Genomic DNA, 26,635 nt, shown 5'->3' with positions numbered 1-26,635 from the left:
TTGATTACATAAGTGTATTGGTATTCTTGACGGGGAGAGTCCCCCAATCACAGTGATATATCATACAGGGTACCTCAACATATATTTTGGGGTTCAGAGATATGTTAAATTTGGCTTGAAGTTGCTGTAGCTGTCAACTCTTCTTTTTTAGTATTTTGAACTTTCAAGCAAATAAGGAACTGGGAACTAGGAACCAACTTCAGCGTCGTACTCTGTTGTAAAGCTAAAAGCTCCTGCGGCCATAATTATAGATGTAACTTCAGTGCACCAGAACCCCACCGGGGTTGTGTGTGAAGCAGCGCAAGAAAGTTCCGCGGGAACCGATAGCAAGAAACTACAAAATCCCCTCGTAGGGGGCCGGCCCCTCTAAGTAAAGCCGAGAACTGGGGCTTCTATTGGCTGCAATTCCAGCCACTCTCAAATCACATTCGGTGATATTGATTGGGTGACTTTTAAGACGCCTGGTAGTATGCTCACTTGTGACTGGGCATAGGTGACAGCTGTTCTCTAGTAGCCAATGGGGAGACGGATTATTGGAGAGTGTCAAGATGGCAGCGCGCTGCTCTCTGTTAGGAGGAAGAGGGGTAGGGATGGAGTGAGTGCCAAAGAGCTCGGCTTTGGAGGACAGTAAGGGGGGCCGTGCCGGTTGGGATATCGATCTGGCCTTGCTCGCTCGTGTGTTTGAAGCCGCGCCTGTTTCCTCTTTGGAGGGAAAAGGGCTATGAGGTGATGGGAAGATGGCGAGCGACGCTGGTAGAAAACAGTTCTGGAAGCGGAATGCCTCCCGGGTGCCGGGCAAGTGAGTGAAAGTTTTTTGGGGGAGGGACTGGTTGCTATTATGGTTGAAGTCTTATGAATATTTACTTTGATGCATTTCTTGAATTTTAGTGGGGCTTAATACAAAATAAATATGTTTGCTTTTGGTATTCACTGCCAGTAGATGATGTGATGGCTTTGAAAACGAATTAATAGAAAGTAGGACTACTAAGGGTGGCTGTAATAATGGCTGCTGTTGCAGTGTTCTAGTATACGGGTAGGAAGAAGGTCGATTGGGCTCCTCCACTTCTGCAGCCTTTCCCAACCTTTACGTCTCCTGATGTTGGACTACAACTCCCATCAGCCCCAGCTAGCATGGCCAATGGTCAGGAAGATGGGAATGGTAGTCCAGCAACATCTGGGAACCCTAAGATTGGAAAGGCTGTGAGTAATACATGGCTTGTAAGAGTTTTTAACTCTCCTTTGGAAAGACTAAGCTTAATCTCCTTAGTAGCTACTCAGAGGCACCATGTTCTTTAATTCTAAGGCATTTCTTTTGTATTTGGCTTCAGCTAGTGGCAACTTGGGGTGACAGAGCTTTTACTAAAACATAAATTAAATGTGAGGAAGAGCTGTAGCAGACTGGTAATATCAGCTTTGTATGCAAAAGGTCCCAGGTTCAATCCCTAGTATCTCCACTAGAAAGTCTTCTGTTTAAAATCCTGTAGAACTACTGCCAGTAAGTCATGACAATTTTGAGCAAGATCCGTTTCTGTATGTGGCAGCTTCTTATGTTCCACAAGTCTGACGTTTGCCCTCTCACATTCTAGTATTTTAACACAGCTTAGAGATTTAAAAAAAATTGTTGTTGTTATGTGCTTTCAAGTCGACTACGACTTATGGCAACCCTATGAATCGGTGACCTCCAACAGCATCTGTCGTGAACCGCCCTGTTCAGATCTTGTAAGTTCAGGTCTGTGGCTTCCTTTATGGAATCAATCCGTAGCTTGTTTGGCCTTCCTCTTTTTCTACTCCCTTCTGTTTTCCTCAGCATTATTGTCTTTTCTAGTGAATCATGTCTTCTCATGATGTGTCCAAAGTATGATAACCTAAGTTTCATCATTTTAGCTTCTAGTGACAGTTCTGGTTTAATTTGTTCTACTACCCAATTATTTGTTTTTTTCGCAGTCCATGGTATCCACAAAGCTCTCCTCCAACACCACATTTCAAATGAGTTGATTTTTCTCTTATCCACTTTTTTCACTGTCCAACTTTCACATCCATACATAGAGATCAGGAATACCATGGTCTGAATGATCCTGACTTTAGTGCTCAGTGATACATCTTTGCATTTGAGGACCCTTTCTAGTCCTTTCACAGCTGGCCTCCCCAGTCCTAACCTTCTTCTGATTTCTTGACTATTGCCCCCAGTTTGGTTAATAACTGTGCCAAGGTATTGATAATCCTTGGCAAGTTCAATGTCCTCATTGTCAACTTTAAAGTTACATAAACCTTCTGTTGACGTTACTTTAGTCTTTTTGACGTTCAGCTGTAGTCCTGCTTTTGTGCTTTCCTCTTTAACTTTCATCAGCATTTGTTTTAAATCATTACTGGTTTCTGCTAGTAGTATGGTATCGTCTACATATCTTAAATTATTGATATTTCTCTCTCCAATTTTCACACCTCCTTCATCTTGGTCCAATCCTGCTTTCCGTATGATACGATCTGTGTATAGATTAAATAAATAGGGTGATAAAATACACCCCTGTCTCACACCCTTTCCGATCGGGAACCAATCGGTTTCTCCATATTCTGTCCTTACAAGTAGCCTCTTGTCCAGAATATAGGTTGCACATCAGAACAATCAGATGCTGTGGCACCCCATTTCTTTTAAAGCATTCCATAGTTTTTCATGATCTACACAGTCAAAGGCTTTGTTGTAATCTATAAAGCACAGGGTGATTTCCTTCTGAAATTCCTTGGTCCATTCCATTATCCAACGTATGTTTGCGATATGATCTCTGGTGCCTCTTCCCTTTCTAAATTCAGCTTGGACCTGTGGGATTTCTCACTCCATATATGGTAAGAGCCTTTGTTGTAGAATCTTGAGCGAGCAATCAATCATTTATTATTTATTATTACGGTTGATGACCAGCACTGAATCTTGAGCATTACTTTACTTGCATGAGATATTAAGGCAATAGTTTGATAATTACTGCATTCCCTGGGATCCCCTTTCTTTGCAGTTGGGATGCATATTGAACGCTTCCAGTCTGTGGGCCGTTGTTTAGTTTTCCATATTTCTTGACAAATTTTTGTCTAAATTTGGACAGATTCAGTCTCAGTAGCTTGTAGCTACTCTATTGGTATGCCATCTGTTCTTTCTGATTTGTTTCTTCAACTATTTTAATAGCAGCTTTCACCTCGCATTCTGAAATTTCTGGTTCTTCATCATACGGTTCCTCCATGAATGGATCTGTCATCCTGGCATCTCTTTTATAGAGTTCTTCAGTGTATTGCTTCCATGTTGCTTTTATTTCATCTCAGTCAGTCAATGTGTTCCCCTGTTGATTATTCACCATCCCTACTCTTGGTTTAAATTTCCCTTTCATTTCTCTAATCTTTTGGAATAGGGCCCTTTCTGTTGTTCTCTTCTATTTCTGTACAATAACTATTGTAATAGTTCTCTTTGTCCCTACGTACTAGTCGGTGTATTGTTGCACTTAGGGTTGTGACCGTGTTTCTATGTCCTTTTGCTTTCCTTCTCTCTTTAACCATTTTAAGAGTTTCTTTAGTCATCCATAGAGGTCTTTCTCTCTTTTTAACTAGAGATATTGTCTTTTTGCGTTCTTCCCTGATAACGTCTCTGACTTCACTGCATAGTTCTTCGGGATTTCAGCTTTGACCATTCCGCCTTGGGTGCCTCTGCTTGGAGTCTAGCCTCTTGGTCTAGACTCCTGACGGCATTGTTCTCAGCTTCTTCAGCACTCTCAAACCCCCTCACCATGTTAAGGTGTGTATCCTAGAGGGGGCAAAATATTTAGAGGTTTATAAATGCTTTAAATAAAAGATGAATAGAAATGAACAGTCATACAGTCAGGGTAGGACTTTGGGACAGATATTCATGGGTCCACTCAGTAGAATGTTTAGGAAGGCCCCCAAAAGCAGTAGGGGTGGCTTGTTGGAACTTACTATTGAATATATGTGCATAACATTGCTCTAATTAAAACAATGCACATAACCATCTAAAAATGGGGTGGGCCATAAGACCATTGAATCCTGAATCTAAAGTTACCTAACTGCATTACTAACCACTTCGTTTGTATGTTTAACCACTTTGCATCTATTGTTATGGATTTGGGTTTGAGATTATTCCTATGAGTCCCATTCCAGCCTCTGATTTGGAACCGTGCACCTGGAGGTGAGAAACCCGCTCTGCTGGTCAGATGAGTTTCTTTTGTCAGTCTAATAGAGTGGCCAGGTGAGTTAATGGGCCTATGAAGATCTTGTTGTTATTGAAACAATTCAGGAGAGCCCCTGCTCCCTTTCTTGAGGCCAAAGAGAGGCTCAAGTTTTAAGTTGAGTCTGAAGAAAGGCTGGGAGATGGAGGCAGGCAGAGAGGCTGGCTTTCTGCACCATAGCTTTAGGGTGTCTCCTGTAAGCCTGATGGAAAAAGAAAGATCTGTTGGACTGCTGATGCTTTGAATCCCTCCAATTTAACCTCAGGTTGGAATGTGTGTAAATAAATAAACCATATTTTATAAAGACATCACAGCCTCCTCTGACCTTCTTTCCAAGGAAACTAAACCCCTGGGTAAGCTCAGGGACCCTTGGAAATCCCTAACCACTCAGAGATTGGGGTGTCAGGCAACACTGGTGTTAGCAGTGGGACTGAGTTTCCTGGAAGAAGCATTGGGAGCAAGGTGTGCCTGAGTGAAAAAGGAAGGAGAAACAGCAACCTTCCTGTAAGATAAAACTGATGTCCCAAGAGCAAGCAGAACAGACTGAGAAAGATCTCCACGAGGACCAACAGCAAAGGCAACGAGAGCGCCAGGAGGGCCAAGAGCACTGGCAACGAATGGGGGAGATATTTGAAAGCATATTTGGAGAGAAAAAGGAGACCCTTTGTGAGGAATGGAGAGCCCTCCAGATCAGCCGCTACAAGGGATTGAGAGTGACCCGGGAGTCCAGCTGCAGAGCACCCAGACTGGGGTGGCTAAAGAGATCCAGAAAGTGGATGGGCAGCTGGAGGGCTTGGACTGAGGAATTGCAGTCAGTGTGGAGGAGGAAAAAGAGGCTTTGATTGTCCAGGAGCCTGCCAGGGGGGAAAATACCAGAAAGCTGGAAGTAAAGCTGCAAGAATTGAAGGAGGGCAGGCTGGAAAATGAAGAGGAAGATGCCTTGGAAGAAAGTGGGGTAGAGGCCGGAGAAGAGATGCTGCTGATATATTTCTCTGCTCCATATGTGCCTGTTGTTGGAAAAGTAATCCAGGAGGAAGAAAAGACCTTGGAGAAAGGTGAACTACAGGCTAGAGAAGAGCAGCTATTGACAGATTTCTTCACCCCGTGTGTGCCAGCTGTGGAAGAGAAAGTGCAGGAGGAAAAGTTGGAGGCTTGTATGCAAGAGGAGTTGCCAGCACATGGAGAAATAGCTGTGCTAGAAAGAGTGCAGGAGGAGAAGCCTGAGGTGGGAGTGCAAGTCCAAAAAGAGCTCCTAGTGCCAGGAGAGATGGGTGAGATAAAATCCCCAAGTGACTTTGCCCCTTAGGTGCCCCACAGTAGTCTTATATGATGGGACCCAGCTCCTGTGATTGGTGCAGTTCCTGAGCTAATGAGAGCTAGTGAGAGGCACCCAGCACCCTGCAGGTTTTAAGGGCGAGAGATACTGGGAGGGTTACCTGACTCTGTTTGGGCCCATGATTCACACTGGAGATGGTGAGGGAAGGCAGAGAAGATTTCTTTCTGCCAACCTGGGTGGGTTAGGCCAGCTAGTCCTGAAGAAGATGCCCCCAGACAAAGAGTCATGGCAGGACTTAGATTTGGAGTTTGGGGCTAGGGATGAAGTGGACTGCCTTAAAGACTTTTTCCCAAGGCAGAGAGTGGGAGGAAGATGGCTACAGTCTGCTGCGTGCTGATGAGAAAACAAATGTGTTCCTGGAGGTATGTCCCAAGACCCTGCAGGCAGCAGCAGGGATCGGCTTGGACTGGGAACTCCATGAAGCCGCAAGACCCAGGGCCATGTGGGCAACTGCTTGGTTTGGGGGTGGGTGTTGTACTTATGGGACTGTGTACTGATTTGCTGTAGGAATTCTTCCTGATGGTTTTAATATTGTCTTTTGGAATGCTTTTGATTTGCGCTTTTTGCATGCTTATGGGGATGAAAATGAAAATGGACTGCCTTCAAGTTGATTCCGACTTATGGCAACCCTACGAATAGGGTTTTCATGGTAAGCGGTATCCAGAGGGGGTTTACCATTGCCTTCCTCTGAGGCTGAGAGGCAGTGACTGGCCCAAGCTCACCCAGTGAGCTTCATGGCTGTGTGGGAATGAGCTGTTTAATGATTTTTTAGGAATTGTGCTGATAGGTTTTTGCTGTAAGGTTTTAATGTTTAAGATTAACTATACTATGCCTGTTAGATTGTGTGTGTGCAACTGTTTGGGGGAGCAAGGGAAAATAAGCTTGTGGTTGAGGGCTGCTGTGCTATAGCATCTCAAGACAGGACAAAGGAGCTCTAAGACTGAAGCTGTAGTCTGACTTAAATATGTCAGGAACTCACCATCTTGGGCACTGCCAAGTATGAGGGCTGGGTAAGTGGTTTGGATGCAGAACTGTGACTGGGAGCTCCAAGGAAGAAGAGGAAGCCTAAAGAGAGAGCAGTTAATTGAAAACTTGCTGTAAAGGAATGAACTGTTTTTGTACTTGTGTGGGAATGACTGTGCTTTTGATGGTATATGTTTCAGTGTCTTACTAACCTATATCTTATTTCTTTGTAGGAAAAGCTGTTATTTTGTTGTTTGTTTGCAGGTCTGGGACAGACCTTTGTCAGGGAAGTGGGTAGTGTTATGGGTTTGGGGTTGAGATGGATGATTCCTATGAGTCCCCTTCCAACCTCTGATTTGGAACCGTGCACCTGGAGGTGAGAAACGTGCTCTGCTGGTCAGATGAGTTCCCTTTGTCATTCTAATAAGAGTGGCCAGGTAAGTTAATGGGCCTATCAAGTGCCCATTAACTGGGCCAGGGAGATCCTATTATTATTGAAACTCTTCAGGAGTGCCCCCCCCTTCCTGAGGCCAAGGAGAGGCTCGAGTTTTAAGTTGAGTCTGAGGAAAGGCTGGGAGCTGGAGGCAGGCAGAGGGGCTGGCTCTCTGCACCATGGCTTTAGGGTGCCTCCTGTAAGCCTGATGGAAAAAGAAAGATCTGTTGGACTGCTGATGCTTTGAATCCCTCCATCTTAAGCTCAGGTTGGAATGTGTGTAAATAAATAAATCATAGTTTGAAGAACTAGGAATTGTGGGAAAATGGGGCTTAGGAGATAGAAATGAAGCGGGAGAGAGACTTATTGATTTCTGTGAAGCCAATAATTTGTTTCTTGCAAACATATTTTTGAGCAACCGAAAAGACAACTGTCTGTCTGTCTGTGTCTGTGTTGGAATTGCTTTTTAAGATGTTTTTAAAGATATTTTGTTTTAAATTCTTTTTGTTTTTAAGATGTTTTAGAGTGATTTTAGTGTTTTTGTTTGCTGCCATGGGTTCCTTCTGGGAGGAAGAGTGGGATATAGATCTAATTAATAAATAAATACTTCTGTTCTTGGCTTCTCTAGCCAAATCTCCCAGCCGCTGATTTCCTTGCACAATTTCTCACTCTCAGCGTCCACTTCCTTTATTACCTTGGGGTATATGATGTGCAGGCAATGAATTAAAATTCATTTGCAGATACATATATATATATATTTAAATATTAATCCTGATAGATGTGGTATGCTGGGAGAGAATTACGTAGGATTTGTTTCACAGTTGGCTTCTACAAAAGAGTGAAGCTGCAATTTCTTACTAATGTGGTATTCAAGATTAGTGAAGCTTAGCCAGGCCTCCTAAGAATTGCATATATTTTCAGCATTTAAATGTGTGGTGGAAAGTGATGTGACTTGGATAAGTCTTTGAAGTACTAGTTCTAGTCTACATTAATATGTTTCACTTAAGTATCTTGAGTTGGATGTTTTCTGTTTTAGTACTACTTTAATTGAGTGGCAGACTAATCTCTGCCAGATGGGCATCTAACAAACCTAATAAATAAATCTAATAAATAATTAAGCAAGACACACTAAAATGTCACAAAGGTGAAACTAAGACATCCTGAAACAGAGGGCTTATTTTCATAATGGCTATATATGGTTTTTAAGGAGAGTTCTCCTGGAAACAACATAGATATAAGAGGTACAGTGACCAAACAGGATATTTGACTATCAGAAGGCAAGTTGGTTTGCTTCACTTGGCCCTGGTCCACCTATTTATAAAGGGAAAATTGGTCCATTAAGTTTTGCGTGTAAAGAGTGAGTGTTGTACACAGTGGAATATATCATGTAATTGATTGAAATATGCCTAAATGAGGGATGGCTTGGGATAGATGGAAGAACATTTAGGTTCTTGTTTGCACAGTATTTTAAACATTGCTTTTCAAGCAGCAAAAGAATAATATATTCCCATTGTTCGATCATATGTTTGAACACAACCTCCAAGGTCTGTCTTTTGGTTTTCAGTACAAAATAGTTTAACAAGTATATTGTGGCTGAAAGCATTATATCTTGCTTTTCTAATAATATTAGATTTTCGGCTGCAATCCAATACCCACAGATTTGGGAATAAGTCCTACTGAACTCAATGGGACTACTGAGTAGATGTACTGTTTGTCTTTAATCTATCTCAGGGTGGGCTCCGGATGTTGTTGGACTACAACTCCTATTGACCATGCTCGTTGAAGCTGATGGGAGTTGGAGTCTGTCTAGAGGTTCTCAGGTTCACCATCTTGGAGGTACTTTCAGTATAGATGTTATTCAAGTCTTAAAAGGATGTATGTTGTCTATTGTCTTCAGCTGGATGACTCATCTCCTTATGATGCAAGCAAAAACCACATAATTGCCTCTTTTAAAAAGTATGGCATAACTCTTCTTACCAATGTATGGTTTAGTTTAATTGCAGCACTTTTTATGAATATTATAAATAAAATGTAGCATCTAAATTGTTGAGCCCTGCTAAATGCTGTTATTAGGGAGTAAGCCTCACCGAAATTTCAAGGAAATAGGCATAAGATTATGGTGTAATTGTACTAAACTTTCTTTCTTCTTTTTTTAGTATTCAACATGTGTATGGAGCTCAGCACCCCCCTTTTGATCCACTGTTGCATGGAAGGTCAGTTTTATTAAAAAATCGAGCAAAGACTTAAACTGTAAAATTGCCTCAGTATCTGCTCTTTTGTTGAAATAAATGTGTTATTCTTCCCTTTCTGCTTCTGACCATATGATGATGATGGTGATGATGATGATTTCCATTTATAGACTGCTTACTATCTAAAAGATCTCAAAGCGGTTTACAATAGAATACACAAGGTACCATAAAAAATATCAAATTAATTTACAAAGCAAAATACATAAACAATGTCCATATACATAAACAGTATAAAAGTCAGAATTCACCAAGGGAAGCCCGTAAGCCGCCCTCCCTGTTCTATGAAAGTGTCAGAAAACTGAAATGGCTTGCCACCATTTCTCTTGCCTCTCCTTCCTCCTTGGGGGGGGGGCAGTGGGAGTGCCCACCAGCTGCGAGGCTCTAGGACTCAAGCCTCGGCGGGCCTGTGTGTCCATTGTTCTGAAGGCGGAGCATCTCTCTGGGAGGCAGGTTGTGATCAGAGAGCAGGACGGGCTTTAGCTGGGGGCTGATGGGGTGCTGGAGGAGAGCTTTGCGGATACCATGGACTCTCTCCATCCTTTGAGTGCTTGAGGAAGATATGGGCTTCGGATACAGAGGCTGCCATTGTCCAAGCATCACATTCGTGATGGATGGGGCAGCTAACCCTATTCCTATTTGGAACCCATCGTCACCCTAACTAGCTGTTATGAAGCAGTGACTGAGGGAGAAGGGAGCAGAACAGGCCACTTGACAGGGATATCCTGCTCTCTTCCTTCCTGCCTTCACTGGCTTTCTGAATTTTATTGAAAAGAGTTTTAATTATTTTGGCTTGGCTTTAAAATCCCTTCACTATATGGAATAAGCTAATTGGTTTGCAATGCTATATGTTGTCAAATCAACAATTGTCTTTAATATAAATAATTGTCAAATTTAGGGTAACAATTTTTCAAAGCATTTGGCTCAGTTTCAGCTGGTTTATATTAATGATTTCTGTTCTCTATATAGTTTTTGAAACAATGTTTCCATTAACTTTTTGTGTGGCAATGCCACATCACATATTTGGTAGTGGAAATTATTTTCCCTTATGTAAAACTAATATATAAGCCTCATGCTTTACAGATGTTTTATCAAGAACTGCTTATTTATTTTATTCAATATCATTTTTATATTGCTTTTATGTGCTTATTTAGCCTGTGAGGCTATTTTCCCCAAACCATAACCAGCTGCCGTTATACGTGACATCAGGTGTGTGACAAGTAAAGATGTGGCTTTAAAGGAACGTATGGGAGCTTAAAGCATTCTTCTGATTGATCCTTGGCAAGTTGGCCTCTCTATCAGCACTGATCAGCTGATTGGTGTTGGTAGCAAGTCCCTTTGAAGTTGTTGGTTTGTGGGTGTGGGTTGGAGTCAAACCATGCCTGCAGAGTCTGCAGACAAACATCTTTGCTTTGAGGGGTGGCTTTGTAGACCTCTTTGTTAGACTGCAGATGAAAACTGTACATTTGCAGGTGCGGTTCGAATCCAAACCTTGTGTGCAAATGGGTAAAGTGGAATTTGTCAGCACTTTTGAAGTAGTTACTTTACATCACAATGATGTCAGGTGGATCTCCATACCCACCTTTAAAATGGCCTATCGAGAGCGGACCAGTTCTGGATCCAGCTTTCAGGTTAAAAAATATTCCCTGTCCCTAACTTAAACCAATATACTAGATTGGATATTCCTACTTTAAATGTTTTTATGTGATATGATCATTAATTGTTAATTAATGTTAATTAATGAGCAAGGATTATATTTCCAGTGTTGTACGGATCTCCCAAAGAGGCTGTGGCCATTTGGGAAGGTGCAAGCTGCCCTCTTAGTTTTGTCTGTGTGGGGGTTTCTCTGTATGTCTGCTGAATATATGTGAAGCAATATACCATACACATCCATCTATATTTGTGTTGCAGTCTAATTCCTACACAGAAGTGTCATTGAGGCATCTTAATTGGTAGTGTTAATAGAAATATTTTTTTTCAGCCCTGCTTGCAATAATGAGAAGTACCAGGTATGGTCTTAACAGTGCCAAGAGACAGTTTGCAGCTTTTCTTTCCTGTAGCAATGCCAAGAGCTAATAAACAAAACAGGCATGTTTCAGTGATAATGCTACTCACCCTTGGATTGCCTACCAGAGTTTTAAGTTAGTCGTTTTTGCTCCTCTGCTCTCTCTTGTGATACTTTGTATCCCTACAGCTTTTCTTCTCACACAGCCAAACTAGCTTGAGCAGATGCAAACTGAGAAATGGCAGGAGGTGAATTATTCCAGAGACTTGCTTTGTGTCACATGGAGGAGAACCAATTTATGAGCTGGCAAAAAGATGCAAACTGTAAATGTCAAGTCTTAAGGAACTGAACTAGTATATGGATTTTATCACTCCCTATTCATACTATTATTTCTGGAATCGGAATACTTTAGCAGTGCAGCTGTAATGTTGCTGATCTCTTAACCATTGCTAAAACCTTTCCTTTCCTTCTCTGGTGTGACTTCTCCCTCTTTTCTCTGCCTAGCTTAACATGATTTACTGTCGTGTGTACCTATACTTATTGTGATTTATGATAACCAAGGTTTGAAACCTGTTTGCAAACCCTAGTTAAATTAATGCTTGCACACATACTGATGGTAAACCATAAGTGAGACTGGGAAGATTGATGGAATCCACAGTAAGGGAGAGAGTAGAGGTGCTTGCAGCCCACTCCAATCTCCATTGTGCCTTCAAGTCGACTATGAATTATGGGGCCCATATGAATCGGCAATCTCCAACAGCATCTGTCGTGAACCACCCTGTTCAGATCTTGTAAGTTCAGGTCTGTGGTTTCCTTTATGGAATCAATCCATCTCTTGTTTGGCCTTCCTCTTTTTCTACTTCCTTCTGTTTTTCCCAGCATTAATGTCTTTTCTAGTGAATCAGGTCTTCTCATCATGTGTCCAAAGTATGATAACCTCAGTTTCATCATTTTAGCTTCTAGTGACAGTTCTGGTTTAATTTGTTCTACTACCCAATTATTTGTCTTTTTCGCAGTCCATGGTATCCGCAAAGCTCTCCTCCAACACCACATTTCAAATGAGTTGATTTTTCTCTTACCTGCTTTTTTCACTGTCCGACTTTCACATCCATACACAGAGAGGCTGTATTTTGGTACCACACCAGATAATTTCTTCTGACTCTACTCTGCAATATAATACTGTCTATGAACTCTTTTAGGTTACTGCATGAATTAAGATTTTGGACTCAGAAGAAGGGGGTTGCTTTTAAGTTTCTAAACAGCAAGGTGGAGATGAACATTTAATTGTTCAGCATAACCTTAAGCATGCTGACTTAGTAAGTCTCATGGAGTTCAATGTTCAATATAAGTATGTTTAGAATTGTAGCAGTTTCTGATGATTATGATGGCTATTTATTGTAAGATAAGAGAAATTAGTTTACTGGTAGCATTGCTGTATCAAAGGATTAGATAACATGGTTGATCATTCCTGCACTATGACCTGAGAGGCTAATAAATTGTTACCTAGTTACCTGCTTTACATTTCTTAACTTGAGGTCTAGATCATGAAGTTTTAGATAAAATAGTACTGCTGGTACCTGAAGCCTTGCCAATCTGACTAGAGCCATCGCATAGACAAGCAACTTTTTTTGCTTTCTAGCGGCACCATGGTTTTTAATTCACTCTGCAGCATATTTTGAATATTGTAAAAAAAGATATTTGTTAGATGTGCTGTCTGCCACACACAGGCGGCATTTGGACAGTCGTATCTCAGCCTAATAAGCTGAAGTATGAAGAAGTCCCTTGCACTCATGTTCAGCTGTTTCACTCTTTTCTTTGCATGAGCAGGGAAGCAAGACAAGAAGCTACAGCTAACAATACTTTCCCTGTTGCATCCAGACCAGGAAACAATTGTTAATGGCTTCCAGCAAGCTGAGATTTGAAGGCATGGTTAGTGTCCTTGCTTGTATGGAAGCCATTAACCATTTTTTCTTGATTTGGATGTAATGGGAAACTATTGTTAACTGTGGCTTCCTGTCTTGTTTCCTTGGTTGCATGAAGAGAGGAGCAAAGTAGCCATGTTTGGGTACACAAGGCTTGTTCACAGCTTGACTGATTAAGCTGAGATATTGTTGTCTGAATGTAGCAATGGCGTGAATATCTGATAGGCTGGTGAATATTTTTTTGATCTGAAGTAATGTGTTTCATTGTTAAGTGTAGTCTTATCATTTGTGGTGCAAAAGAGATCTACTTGGTACAGTACCTCTGTCTCTTTAGTTGTCAGTTCTTGGAAAGCTGATGGATACTTCATTTTACATGTTTTAATGGGACATCAGTAATCAAGAAAAGATATGTTAAAATTTTAACATGTGGTCTGCTATCTCTTAAAGCTGTGGTTATGTAAGATTGAAGTGAAAGATGCTTGAAAATATGGATTATAGGAAAGGCCATGTGGAAGCAGTACCAGTGGAAACTTTCAATCTGACCTTGGAAGGGAAAAGAGGGTCACCATGGCTGTCAGTGTGTATTTCTAGGCTTTGTCTATTATGAGTTGTTGAAGTGTAAGTACTACTTCAGGTTTGTAAATGGCCACTTTCCTGGTCAGATAATGAGCCACGCAAGCTTTAGAAAATGTAGGTTTTTTTAAAATCAGATAATTTACTGACAAAGGTACTTCTGGCAGGTAGGCTAATAAGTGTTATGGACTGTTTGTAGAGGTTTAAGACATAATCTGGGGGTTTGCCATTAGAAAAACATGGATAATGTAGTTTTTACCTCTTGGTTTTAGTACTCTGTAGCTACTAAGTTGTAACAAAGGGCGATGAAGAGGCTGAACAAGCTACGAACTGTAAATGGTAGTACAATTCCCCCCCCCCAAAAAAAACTTGATGCCACTGTTTTATGAAGTTTCTCAGATTTGGTAGCTATAGTATAATGGTATAAAAGTTGCATGTTAGCACTGTAGCCCAGTGTATCTAGTTTTAGCTTTCTCATGCCCCCCTAAAGAGAATTCCTTCTAGTACTTATAAAAGAAAATATTTTCTTGCAAGATCATATAATAATGAACCATATTCCTGTCAAAATTATGGCAGTACAGCGTAGAGAGAAGTGATCTAATGAGTCCACATTTTCAGTGCCACTTAAAATTGTCATGTAAAGCAGTTAAACTAGGCAGGTTTCTTAGACTTGACAGCACAGTTTTCTTTAGCTTGATAAGAGCTTAGGAGGCTTGGAGACCTTTTGGAAGCTAATCAGGACCATTTTGCACATTATATTCTGCCTACAATCCAACAGGGAATTGTAGCTAATCACACCTCCCTGACAATTGTACCTGTATGATATGCCTGTCATTCACACTTGCTCAGTGTATTTACAATTTTGTTTGTGCCATCCACACCTGATGAAGTGGTCCTAGCTTATGACTCCTTCTTTTGTACAACAGCAGTTTTGCCCAGTAAGTCCTATGAAATGCCAACTATAATCTGAAAGCTTTCTGTAAAATGCCTTGTCCTCTATGATTTAAAACAACAATGCCCTGTGCAGCACACAACACAGCTCAAATGCATTTTGAATTCAAATACTGGGATCTTCAGAATCAGAAGAAGGAATATGAGTTGTGTTCATCTAAGTCCTCTTCAGAGTACACACACTGAAATTAATGAGCCTAAATTAGTCTTGCCTATGAACTTCAATATGCTTACTCTGAATAGGACTACCATTGAACAACAAGCTTTGTTTACATTAACAAACCTTCTCTCTGTATTCAATCATGTTTTGATTCTTGGTCTACAGTTCTGTGCACATTTGGGACATAGCATGGCTTACTTTAGAGAGGATTATTCAGCCATGGGAGTGGCTGTATACTATAGTCAGCATGGATTTTTCACATTTCGCAATGTTAAATTGAAAATACCCCCATGCCATTCTGATGTTTCCCTTAAGCTCATTTCAAAACAAAACCTTACAAAACTTACAGTCCTGAACTCAGAAACGCTTGCTTAACAACCCTCTAAATTTTCATGGCGATACACAAAACGGTCAGAGAGAATGGAGAGTTCAAAGTGTAAAAAGAGAGAGAAAAAACAGACCCCTTTTGGACTTGCTTCTGTCAGACTTCTCAGAATTTGTTGAAATTAATTAAAAATCAGACATGTTCATAAGTACCTGTATTCCTATTACTGACCTTGCCCCATACTCTGACCTTCATCTTCTGCAGTATAAAAGTACAAAAAATGCCTAGCTGATTTTTAATTAATTTAAGAAATTTAGGATTGAACTCAATGATAAGGCCGGGCATGCTCAGTAAGAGCCAACTGTCAGTGTTCTAAAAGCCAGACTCACAGCTGCTGGGCTTGCCTAATCGGGGCCACACCCACACCAGACCTTTATTTCACTTGAGACAGTCATGGCTTCCCCAAAGAATCCTGGGAAGTGTCGTTTGTGAAGGATGCTGAGAGGAGACTCCTAGTCCCCTGACAGAGCTCCAGTGGCCAGAGTGGTTTAACAGTCAGCCGTTCTGATTGAAGCTGTTGTGAGGGGAACAGGGTATCTCCTAGTAACTCTCAGCACCTTTCACTAACTAGACAGAAGCCATGACTGTTGAAAGTGAAATAAAGGTCAGATGTGGATGTGGCCAGAGTCAGCTTTGGTTTAAATTTGGGTGAGAGGCTACATGTGCCTGCTGTAGAATAAAAAGGTGGTGGAAACCCTGAAAAAGAATGATACTGTTCACAATGTTTTCCTTTTGGAAAGGAAAGGGGCTTCCCTTCTCCCCAGTTCCCACCCACCCAATCTCCTCCTCTCCCCCTTCCTCCCTCCCCTCCCTGCCCTCTTCCTCCCCTCCCTGCCCCTCCCCCAGGTCAGTTTCATCTATCCTAAACATGATTGCACAGGAGTAAATCCCACTGAACTCAAAAAGCATGCAAATGATCAAACCTGCCCTTTCCTCCTTCCTCTTGCCCTTCCTTCACCCCTCCCCTTCCAATCCTCCCCTTCCCCCTCCTTCCCCCCCTTCCCCTCTGCCCCTCCCCCCTCCCTCATGGTCAGTTTTACTTGTCCTAGGACTACAACTTGGGAGACCAGGATTTGAATCCCAACACAGCCGTGAAGCTCACTGGGTGACCTTGAGCCAGTCACTGCTTCTGAGCCTCAGAGGAAGGCAATGGTAAACCCCCTCTGAATACCGCTTACCATGAAAACCCTATTCATAGCGTCGCCATAAGTTGGAATCGACTTGAAGGCAGTCCATTTCATTCTCAAGCATGATTGCACAGGAGTAAATCCCACTGAACTCAATAAGCATGCAAATGATCAGACCTGCCTTTCCCCTTCCCCTCCCCTTAGAACATAAGAACATAAGAAGAGCCTGCTGGATCAGGCCAGTGGCCCATCTAGGCCAGCATCCTGTTCTCACAGTGGCCAACCAGGTGCCTGGGGGAAGCCTGCAAGCAGGACCCGAGTGCAAGAACACTCTCCCCTCCTGAGGCTTCCGGCAACTGGTTTTCAGAAGCATGCTGCCTTTGACTAGGGTGGCAGAGCACAGCCATCATGGCTATTAGCCATTGATAGCCCTGTCCTCCATGAATTTGTCTAATCTTCTTTTAAAGCCATCCAAGCTGGTGGCCATTACTGCATCTTGTGGGAGCAAATTCCATAGTTTAACTATGCGCTGAGTAAAGAAGTACTTCCTTTTGTCTGTCCCGAATCTTCCAACATACAGCTTCTTTGAATGTCCATGAGTTCTAGTATTATGAGAGAGGGAGAAGAACTTTTCTCTATCCACTTTCTCAATGCCATGCATAATTTTATACACTTCTATCATGTCTCCTCTGACCCGCCTTTTCTCTAAACTAAAAAGCCCCAAATGCTGCAACCTTTCCTCATAAGGGAGTCACTCCATCCCCTTGATCATTCTGGTTGCCCTCTTCTGAACCTTTTCCAACTCTATAATATCCTTTTTGAGATGAGGCGACCAGAACTGTACACAGTATTCCAAATGCGTCCGTACCATAGATTTATACAACAGCATTATGATATCGGCTGTTTTATTTTCAATACCTTTCCTAATTATTGCTAGCATGGAATTTGCCTTTTTCACAGCTGCTGCACACTGGGTCGACATTTTCATCGTGCTGTCCACTACAACCCCGAGGTCTCTCTCCTGGTCGGTCACCGCCAGTTCAGACCCCATGAGCGTATATGTGAAATTAAGAGTTTTTGCTCCAATATGCATAATTTTACACTTGTTTATATTGAATTGCATTTGCCGTTTTTCCGCCCATTCACTCAGTTTGGAGAGGTCTTTTTGGAGCTCTTCGCAATCCCTTTTTGTTTTAACAACCCTGAACAATTTAGTGTCGTCAGCAAACTTGGCCACTTCACTGCTCACTCCTAATTCTAGGTCATTAATGAACAAGTTGAAAAGTACAGGTCCCAATACCGATCCTTGAGGGACTCCACTTTCTACAGCCCTCCATTGGGAGAACTGTCCGTTTATTCCTACTCTCTGCTTTCTGCTTCTTAACCAATTCCTTATCCACAAGAGGACCTCTCCTCTTATTCCATGACTGCTAAGCTTCCTCAGAAGCCTTTGGTGAGGTACCTTGTCAAAAGCTTTTTGAAAGTCAAAGTACACTATGTCCACTGGATCACCTCTATCTATATGCTTGTTGACTCAAAGAATTCTAGTAGGTTACTGAGAAAGGACTTTCCCTTGCAGAAGCCATGCTGGCTCTGCTTCAACAAGGCTTGTTCTTCTATGTGCTTAGTTAATCTAGCTGTAATAATACTTTCTACCAGTTTTCCAGGGACAGAAGTTCAGCTAACTGGCCTGTAATTTCCGGGATCCCCTCTGGATCCCTTTTTGAAGATTGGCGTTACATTTGCCACTTTCCAGTCCTCAGGCACGGAGGAGGACCCAAGGGACAAGTTACATATTTTAGTTAGCAGATCAGCAATTTCACCTTTGAGTTCTTTGAGAACTCTCGGGTGGATGCCATCCGGGCCCGGTGATTTGTCAGTTTTTATATTGTCCATTAAGCCTAGAACTTCCTCTCTCGTTACCACTATTTGTCTCAGTTCCTCAGAATCCCTTCCTGCAAATGTTAGTTCAGGTTCAGGGATCTGCCCTATATCTTCCACTGTGAAGACAGATGCAAAGAATTCATTTAGCTTCTCTGCAATCTCCTTATCGTTCTTTAGTACACCTTTGACTCCCTTATCATCCAAGGGTCCAATCGTCTCCCTAGATGGTCTCCTGCTTTGAATGTATTTATAGAATTTTTTGTTGTTGGTTTTTATGTTCTTCGCAATGTGCTCCTCAAATTCTTTTTTAGCATCCCTTAATGTCTTCTTGCATTTCTTTTGCCAGAGTTTGTGTTCTTTTTTTATTTTCTTCATTCGGACAAGACTTCCATTTTCTGAAGGAAGACTTTTTGCCTCTAAGAGCTTCCTTGACTTTGCTCGTTAACCATGCTGGCATCTTCTTGGCCCTGGCGGTACCTTTTCTGATCTGCGGTATGCACTCCAGTTGAGCTTCTAATATAGTGTTTTTAAACAACTTCCAAGCATTTTCGAGTGATGTGACCCTCTGGACTTTGTTTTTCAGCTTTCTTTTTACCAATCCCCTCATTTTTGTGAAGTTTCCTCTTTTGAAGTCAAATGTGACCGTGTTGGATTTTCTTGGCAATTGGCCATTTACATGTATGTTTAATTTAATAGCACTGTGGTCACTGCTCCCAATCGGTTCAACAACACTTACATCTTGCACCAGGTCCCGGTCCCCACTGAGGATTAAGTCCAGGGTTGCCATCCCTCTGGTCGGTTCCATGACCAACTGGTCTAGGGAATAGTCATTTAGTATATCTAGAAATTTTGCTTCTTTGTCATGACTGGAACACATATGCGGCCAGTCTATGTCCAGGTAGTTGAAGTCACCCATTACTACCACATTTCCTAGTTTGGATGCTTCCTCAATTTCATATCTCATCTCCAGGTCTCCCTGAGCATTTTGATCAGGGGGACGATAGATCGTTCCCAGTATTAAGTCCCTCCTGGGGCATGGTATCACCACCCACAATGATTCTGTGGAGGAGTCCGCCTCTTTTGGGGTTTCGAGCTTGCTGGATTCAATGCCTTCTTTCACGCCACCAATACGTCCTTCCCTGTCCTTCCGATATAGTTTATATCCAGGGATAACCGTATCCCACTGGTTTTCTCCATTCCACCAGGTCTCCGTTATGCTCACTATATCAATGCTCTCCTCTAAGACCAAGCACTCCAGTTCTCCCATCTTGGTTCGGAGGCTCCTAGCATTAGTGTACAGGCACTTGTAAGCAGTGTCTCTCTTCAAGTGTCTTTGGCACTTGTGGTTAGGCCTGTGGTAATTTTGCTCTTCTGAATTTATATCCTGTGCCCCTGCTCTCACAATGCCTACTTCTAGGCCTACCCCTTTTAAAATTTCATCATTTCTTTGGTTTTTATCCCAGGGGGGAGGTTTATTCCGAATCGGACCTTCCTCAGCTCCTGTCGGGTTTTCCCCCTCAGTCAGTTTAAAAGCTGCTCTGCCACCTTTTTAATTTTAAGTGCCAGCAGTCTGGTTCCATTCTGCTTCTACTCCCCCTCCTGCCTGCTCCCCCCCTCCCCCTCCCCCCCCTCCCCATTCCCTGTGGTCAGTTCACCTATCGTAAGCATGATTGCAGGGGAGTAAATCTCACTGAACTCAATAAGCATGTAAATGATCAATCCATTCTCAGCAAACTTGCACAGGATCCCATTTCTTACCTCCCGGATTAAAAAGCAGAGAAATTTACTGATAGGCAAAAAACCTTGCCATTTAAGAATGTACCTATAGGCAACAGATATTTCTATCAAACTTTAAAAAGCAGGGAAATTGGGCAGCTATAGTGAATGCACCAGGGGAATAGGAGAACTGGCCTCTCTGAGATATTGTACTGCCCTACAAATCTGAAACATGCAAAGACAATTTGGGTTGGTCTTTCACAGTCCAAATCCACTTCCTGTGTAGCTTGGAAGAATTTGGTAACATGTGTGATCAGACAGGAGGTCAGGTCTCCTGCTCTGCTGGTACATTCACTATAGCTGCCCAATTTCCCTCCTTTTTTAAAGTTTGATAGAAATATCTGTTGGCTATAGGTACGTTCTTAAACCACAAGGTTTATAAGAGTGGGCTGTTGAACAGTCTGAAATAAAATTCAACCTGTAGTTAAACTTTAAAAAGATAGTACTTGGTTGTTTGGATGTGAGCCAAAGGTGTTTCTAGATAACTAGGGTCATTCATTCTTGTAGACTCTGAGGTTCAAACAGTTTAAATTGTCTGTAAAAGGAATAGCTAATTTCCTTTTCCTATTAAAGTAAGTACACACAGTACAAATATGCCTTTTAATGTATAAGACAAAGAAACATTGTATTTGACAGATTGTTTGAAACAATAGGTCTGTGAATGCAGGAGAAGGAAATAATGGAATACAAACGCCTTTTGACCTACAACCTTTCTTGGCTTACATCATAAAACCTGTCCCTTTCTGTGTTTTTTATTACACTAGCAAAATTTTCTCATTTAAAGCCTTAAAACTTTAGAGGATAAATAACACTGGGAAACTTTCCTGTGCAAATCTCAATCAAATGGACTTGCTTAGCTCGATTAAAATTAAATGGGGCTTGCACAGACCTTACTAGGGGATTGTACTTGGAATAAGGGGGATGTGGTATAATGGAGTGAAGAAAGAGAATTGGATGCAAAAGAGGGGCTGGAGCAACTCTGAATTCATGTACATGCAGAGAGCTGCATGTGCAGAACCCAGTGGCAGAAACTGAAATGAAATATAAGTAAGGTGCTGCTGCGAAACAGATCTATTTCAGTTTCCTCCTTCTCACTGTGTGGTAACTAGTACTGAGCCATATTTTGATCAACCCCTTTTGGATCTGCTGAGCCATAGTGGCAGACTTAAGTCTTCCATTCACATTTAATGTCAGTGATCAGCATAATAGAGAATTTTAAGCAGAGAATTTTACCAAATGTTTATTGTGCCAAATTTGTTCAGAAGCCCACCTTTCAGTCACACAGTTCTGGATATTTTTTGGGGGGGTTGTTATAAAAATTACTGATTAAGTAACTGCTTTGGGAAGTGAAGGATAATTCACTTACTTTTTAGGCATAAGAAAATTGGGGAGGAGGCTGTAGCAAAATAAAAAACAAGAGTGAAGGGAGAGGCAGTCTGGGCTTGAAAGCAGTAATTTATTTTGTGAAGGATGGAAAGTATTTTGTGTAAAGTATATTCTTGAATGAGCTGTTCTTTCTGGACCCAATGATGCATATGAAGATCCTTTGTCCAAGACCTTTGGCCAAAATGTTGGGCATTCTTCACAACATCACCACTTCTGAGCACCAGTATGAGACCTTCCTCTTCCATTACTCTTCTTACTTAAACAGCAGAAATCTCATGCTCAGGGCTAAAATGTATACAACAAAGTCATCCCATAGTGCAAGGCTTTCCAGCTGTGCAACAAGACTTCCTCCAAGGCCCATCATGCCCCTGAATCTTCTCTGGAGGGTTGGGGAAACCCACAGAACAGATTTGGGTGGAGAGAAGGGCATGGTGAGAGGAAGAGGAAGTCCAGTTGTTTTGACTGAAGATCTTGTGGTAATGGGATGACTTTGTTGGATACCACCCGTGAAAGCCTGCAAAAACTGGACATTTAAGTAATTTTTTGAAATACTAACATTCTTCATTGATTAACAGCTCAGTTCTACCCCATATCTACTCAGAAGTAAATCCTGTTGAATCTGAGCCCAGTAAGTGGGGTTAGGCTTGCTGCTTTAGTGTATCTTTTTGTTTTATTGGAATGAATTAGTTCTTCATTTAAATAGTGTCATAAATGCAGGTATAGCTATATAATGCATGTCTGTCTGGTTTTTCTCTTAAACAGCTTAAAACCTGGAGCCAAGCCACCAACAACTCCAGTGAAACTGAAGAAAGTCAGCACGTTTCAAGAATTTGAAAGCAACACAAGTGATGCTTGGGATGTTGGGGATGATGACGATGAACTCCTAGCGATGGCTGCGGAAAGCCTTAACACCAATGTAGTCATGGAAACGGCTAACAGAGTAATTCAGAATCACAGTAAATTACAAGAACAGCATAAATTGCAGGAGGAACAGGTGGAAAAGGAACAACCACCGCAGCTTTCAGACCTTCCCTCTGCTGCATGCGGTGACAGCAGACTGGTTAAATCTGTCAGTGAAAGCAACACATCAAGTTCTGCAGGTATATTAAACTTCAGAAACTTCCATTGCCACTCATTGTTTCTCTGGGTTGAAAGCTGTGGTGTAGATTGTGTTCCAGGACTTCTTGAATGCTTAGAAGCCTTCACTTTCCTCTTAAATTGGGCAGTAATTGAAAGGATCACAATGTCCGCTAAAAAAAAGTTGGAAAATAGGATATGCAGAAGGCCTGAGGTCTGTCTGAAACCACAAAGAGCTGTTGCCAGTCAGTGTAGACAATACTGATCATGATAGACCAGTGGTCTCACTTGGTATAAGGCAGCATTCTATGTTCCTAGGTATCAGATGATCATTCCAAAGATGGAGCACTGTATCTGAGAAGTTCCCTGTGTCCAGTTACCACCTGCTTCATGTCTGATGTTCTTCTGTAGGAGTTTCTCTGAAGATTGCCTATACGTATGGGGCAGCTGATGCGGGAGTAGGTGTTTGTTCAGATTCCAGGCCTTGTAGGTGTATAGCTCAGTAGTAGAGCACATGCTTTGCATGCAGAAAGTCCTCAGTGTCTCCAGTTACAGCTGGGAGAGACCCTTTTCTAAAATACTGGGTTGCTGCTACAAGTCAGTGTAGACAATCCCAAGCTACATGGACCAATGACCTGACTTGGTATAAGGCAGTTTCCTGCATATAGTACTTTAAAGTAAGCACCACCATTCTGATTTGGGTTCAGAAAATGGAGCTCTGGAGCATTAATGACAGATACATTTCCAATGCCCAGCTCTGTTTGGTAACCTCACAGCTATGTTCTGGACCACCTTCCTTTTTGAGGCCAACTTCAGAGGCCCCATGAACAACACATTGTGGTAGTTCTAGTCTTGAAGTGATCAGACCGTAGATAAGAGTAGCAACGTTTAGCTGACCTGCATGCTTAACTGAATAAGGCCCACTGAACACTTAACATATGTAGTATTAGGCTGCATGTCATACATGTCTGTATTAATGTAGGCATTCTTAGCATTTTTTAGACTTTGATATAACAGTGAATAAATTGGTCCAGAGGTTGTTTTTTTTCAGATAGCAAGGCATAGTTGCTGCGCTTAGGAAAAAAATCTTTCTGAGACATTTCTTTTTGCCTCATGGTTTTGGGGGAAAAATGGGAAACTCTACTTCATTGTTGTGAAAGTATCTAATAGAAGAAAATATTGTAGGAATCATTAAAAGATCACGACTTGTATATTGTGGGGGGAAATTCTAAATGAATAACCCATCAGTTTTTCTTAGCTGCTCTTTGACACATATGAGGTTTCTGTTATCAGCATGATGACAGAAAGGTCTATTTTTGTATCTTTTTCGAAGCCCGAGTGGATATAATGAAGTTTTTATCAATAGTCAAATGACTACTACAAATATGTTTGTTCCCATCAGTATTTTTCTATTTTAAACAAATGCTTTTTCTTTGCATTTAAAATATGGGCCACTTCATGTCTGTCTGTTTTTTTACTTTATATCCTTTAGATAATGCTGATGAAACTGCTTCTGTGCCGAGATCTCACTCCCTTCCACAAGCCTCAACTGTTACTCTGGTGGGTGGAGTGGCAGACCACAATATCTCAGGTATTCCTATACTATCGGAAAGAGAGGCGTTCCGATTAGATAAATTCAAGCAACTTCTTGCTGGCCCAAACACAAACCTTGGTAAGTACTCCTGAATAATAAAGCACAAACTTGATGTGTGGTGGCTTGCCAGGATGGAGTAGGGCTTTCTTTGTGGTAGCTGTGAAACCATAGAGTTTGCTCCCTGATAAAGTGTCTATATGTACTTTTCTAGGTGTTTAGGGTTTTTTTTAAGGAATAAAAGTCTTAAGCTTACCTCTTTCAGCCTTTCAAGGATTATGAAATGTGGTTCTGGGGCTGCATCATCCCCCACAAGTTTTGCAGTTACCAAGCCCACTTTCCACCTTCTTTCCAATTCTTCAGCCCCCTTTCCTGCTATTCTGCCCCCTTTGTACCTCCATTTTCACCTTCACCCACATGCCTCTTCCTTTCCGCTTCTTTCTGCCAGCTCCCTGTCCAAGATACCTTGCAAGGAGAATGGAGCATATGGAGGCTGGGAGCAGTATTATGTGATTTTCCTCTTTTGTACCAGCCATCAAGCCTCATCCCACTGTTTAGGACAGATGCCCTTCCTGCTGGAGGGGAGGGAATGGGAAACCCTTTGTTTGTAAACTAACTTATGTTTACCTTGGGTTCCAAGTCAATGGTATTACCCAACTCAAAAGTTGTGAAAGCATTAATTAACTACTCTAAACAAACTTCAGAAAATTTGTTAGCTGGATAGCACTTCTGTCCGGTTGAATTAAGGCCATGTCAGGCTATTCATATCAGTAGTTCATGATGGCATTAATATGGCTATTGATTTGATGTATTAATTTAACATGATGCACATGGCAAAATACGCAAGTGGGTCTGAAATCACTCCATCTAAACTCTTGGTATAAGCAGGTGCCACATGCCCCCTAGCATTGGTTTCAGAAAGCAATGTAATGATTTGTTGCAGGTGTGCAAAGTTTTTAGGGGGAAAAAAACTCTTGGTAGTTTGGCTTCTAAGTGTTTGGTGTATTGACTTCTTCATTATGTCTGGCAGGTAATTACCTCATTCATTGACCCAGTTCATGTGTAATGCCAAGCTGTGGCTTAGTGCAAACTCAGGGGTTCCTGGAGAGGAGATTGCAGCCACTGTTCAGCTCCTGTTGCTGCTTTACTTGAGGCTAAGCCATGGCTTGGTTTGACATGTTGACCTAGGTTTCAGTCCAGACAAACCATGACCTGTAACCAAGGTTTGTTCTTGGTTTATAGCTCATGGTTTTTCTGGAGAGAGACAAAACATGGGCCAGGGTTTGGAGGACATGCAAAATCAGACCACGGCAGAGCTCCAGTTATGCAGCAGCAGACCAGGGAAGACAAAGTGATGCATGCCACACAAAGACTTTTCAAGTCATGGCAAAGTTAAATAGCAATTTTTTCCTATGTTCCAGCCTTTTACTTGCAAACCACTGTGTACAAAGTTGTGTTATGGCTTCTGTCTTTTTTTCTAATTGGTGGAGAAGTATAAAAAAGATAACTGGGTATTGGTGAATTAACGGCTATGGAAGAACTGCGGGGAAGTGGCCAGCACCCCAATTTTAAGATGCTCAAAATACTGTATAATTTGAAGTTAAACCGTGTGTTTCACCATGGAGACCCAAACATCTTTGTGTGTGATGCAAAGAAGGAAGTTTAGGAGCACATTTTCTGAGTAAGGCTTGCCTCTCTCAGCAGACAGTTGAGCTGCTTTCCTATTTTAGATATTGCCACTAAACATACATGCTTACAGGATGCATTGCTGCCCCAAGTTGCACCACTTGTAGGTTGTAGGCATTGCTTACTATTCTCTTTATATTTAATCTAAAAAGTAAAAATGTTTAGCTCCTATGAGTTGTGCTTTTTCAGTTTTCTCTCTTTTTAAAAAGTCTTTCCTTTGCCCAATCACTTTTGATCCTTTCCAAGCTAGGCACTTTGTCTACTGGTAACAATTTCAAATCAATGTTTACTTTACAACCAAGTTAAACCCATGATATCAATGTCATCTGAACTCTTGATTTGTTTACCTATATTTTGTAACGTTCACTCTCAGATTTCTGAAATGATACCTTTTCTAGTCTTCCCCTCTGGTTTCTTTGTTCAGCTCTTTCTACATCAAATGTAAAGCCAATTATCACACACTGTGAGGGGGCAGAGTTAGGGAACGAGTAGGGCAGCATATGGCAGGAAAAAGGACCTTGGGGGAACTGGCGCTGCTTAAGCTCTAGGAACAGAAACTGTAGTTACCTAGGATTTGATGGAAGATACATAAAAAGCCCTGAGGTCAGCTTCCTATAATAGAGAAATGATGAAGACTAGATGAGCTCCTGCACTGATCTGAGAGTCAAGGATGTTGGTGAATAGCAGTCATGGTTCTGTAAATTTGTTTGCCTCATTGCTATTCACTATGAAGTAGAACAGACCCCCCCCCCCATGCGTTGTCTTCTGAGTCTGCTTCTGGTCTTTTCTGAAGGGACAGTGTACCTTCCAGTCCCATCCCAGAGAGGTGGCACAAAAGGACAACCTGAGTGTAAATTGTCCACCAGGGTGATTAACGCTGTTTCTGGCCAGAAGCCAGATTAGAATAAATCCAGTAT

The 26,635-nt window shown here is 41.8% G+C and overlaps 1 protein-coding gene across 2 annotated transcripts in view; it reads left to right on the top strand.

The window, feature by feature from the left end:
* Nucleotides 1–511: 511 nt before the first annotated feature.
* Nucleotides 512–26,635, top strand: part of TBC1D22A (TBC1 domain family member 22A) — a 177,025-nt gene continuing 150,901 nt past the window's right edge. The window contains exons 1-4 of one of the 2 annotated variants that reach the window (XM_061640276.1): nt 512–799; nt 9,106–9,162; nt 22,127–22,464; nt 23,934–24,113. In XM_061640276.1, coding sequence (XP_061496260.1) covers nt 738–799; nt 9,106–9,162; nt 22,127–22,464; nt 23,934–24,113 — 637 coding nt within the window. In that variant the 5' untranslated portion in view covers nt 512–737. The remainder of the gene's footprint in view (nt 800–9,105; nt 9,163–22,126; nt 22,465–23,933; nt 24,114–26,635) is intronic. The other variant, XM_061640274.1, reaches the window with a different exon arrangement.

The sequence above is a fragment of the Rhineura floridana genome, chromosome 8, assembly GCF_030035675.1.
Source record: "Rhineura floridana isolate rRhiFlo1 chromosome 8, rRhiFlo1.hap2, whole genome shotgun sequence".
Lineage (NCBI taxonomy): Eukaryota > Metazoa > Chordata > Lepidosauria > Squamata > Rhineuridae > Rhineura > Rhineura floridana.
This window is presented reverse-complemented; position numbering and strand designations above follow the sequence as displayed.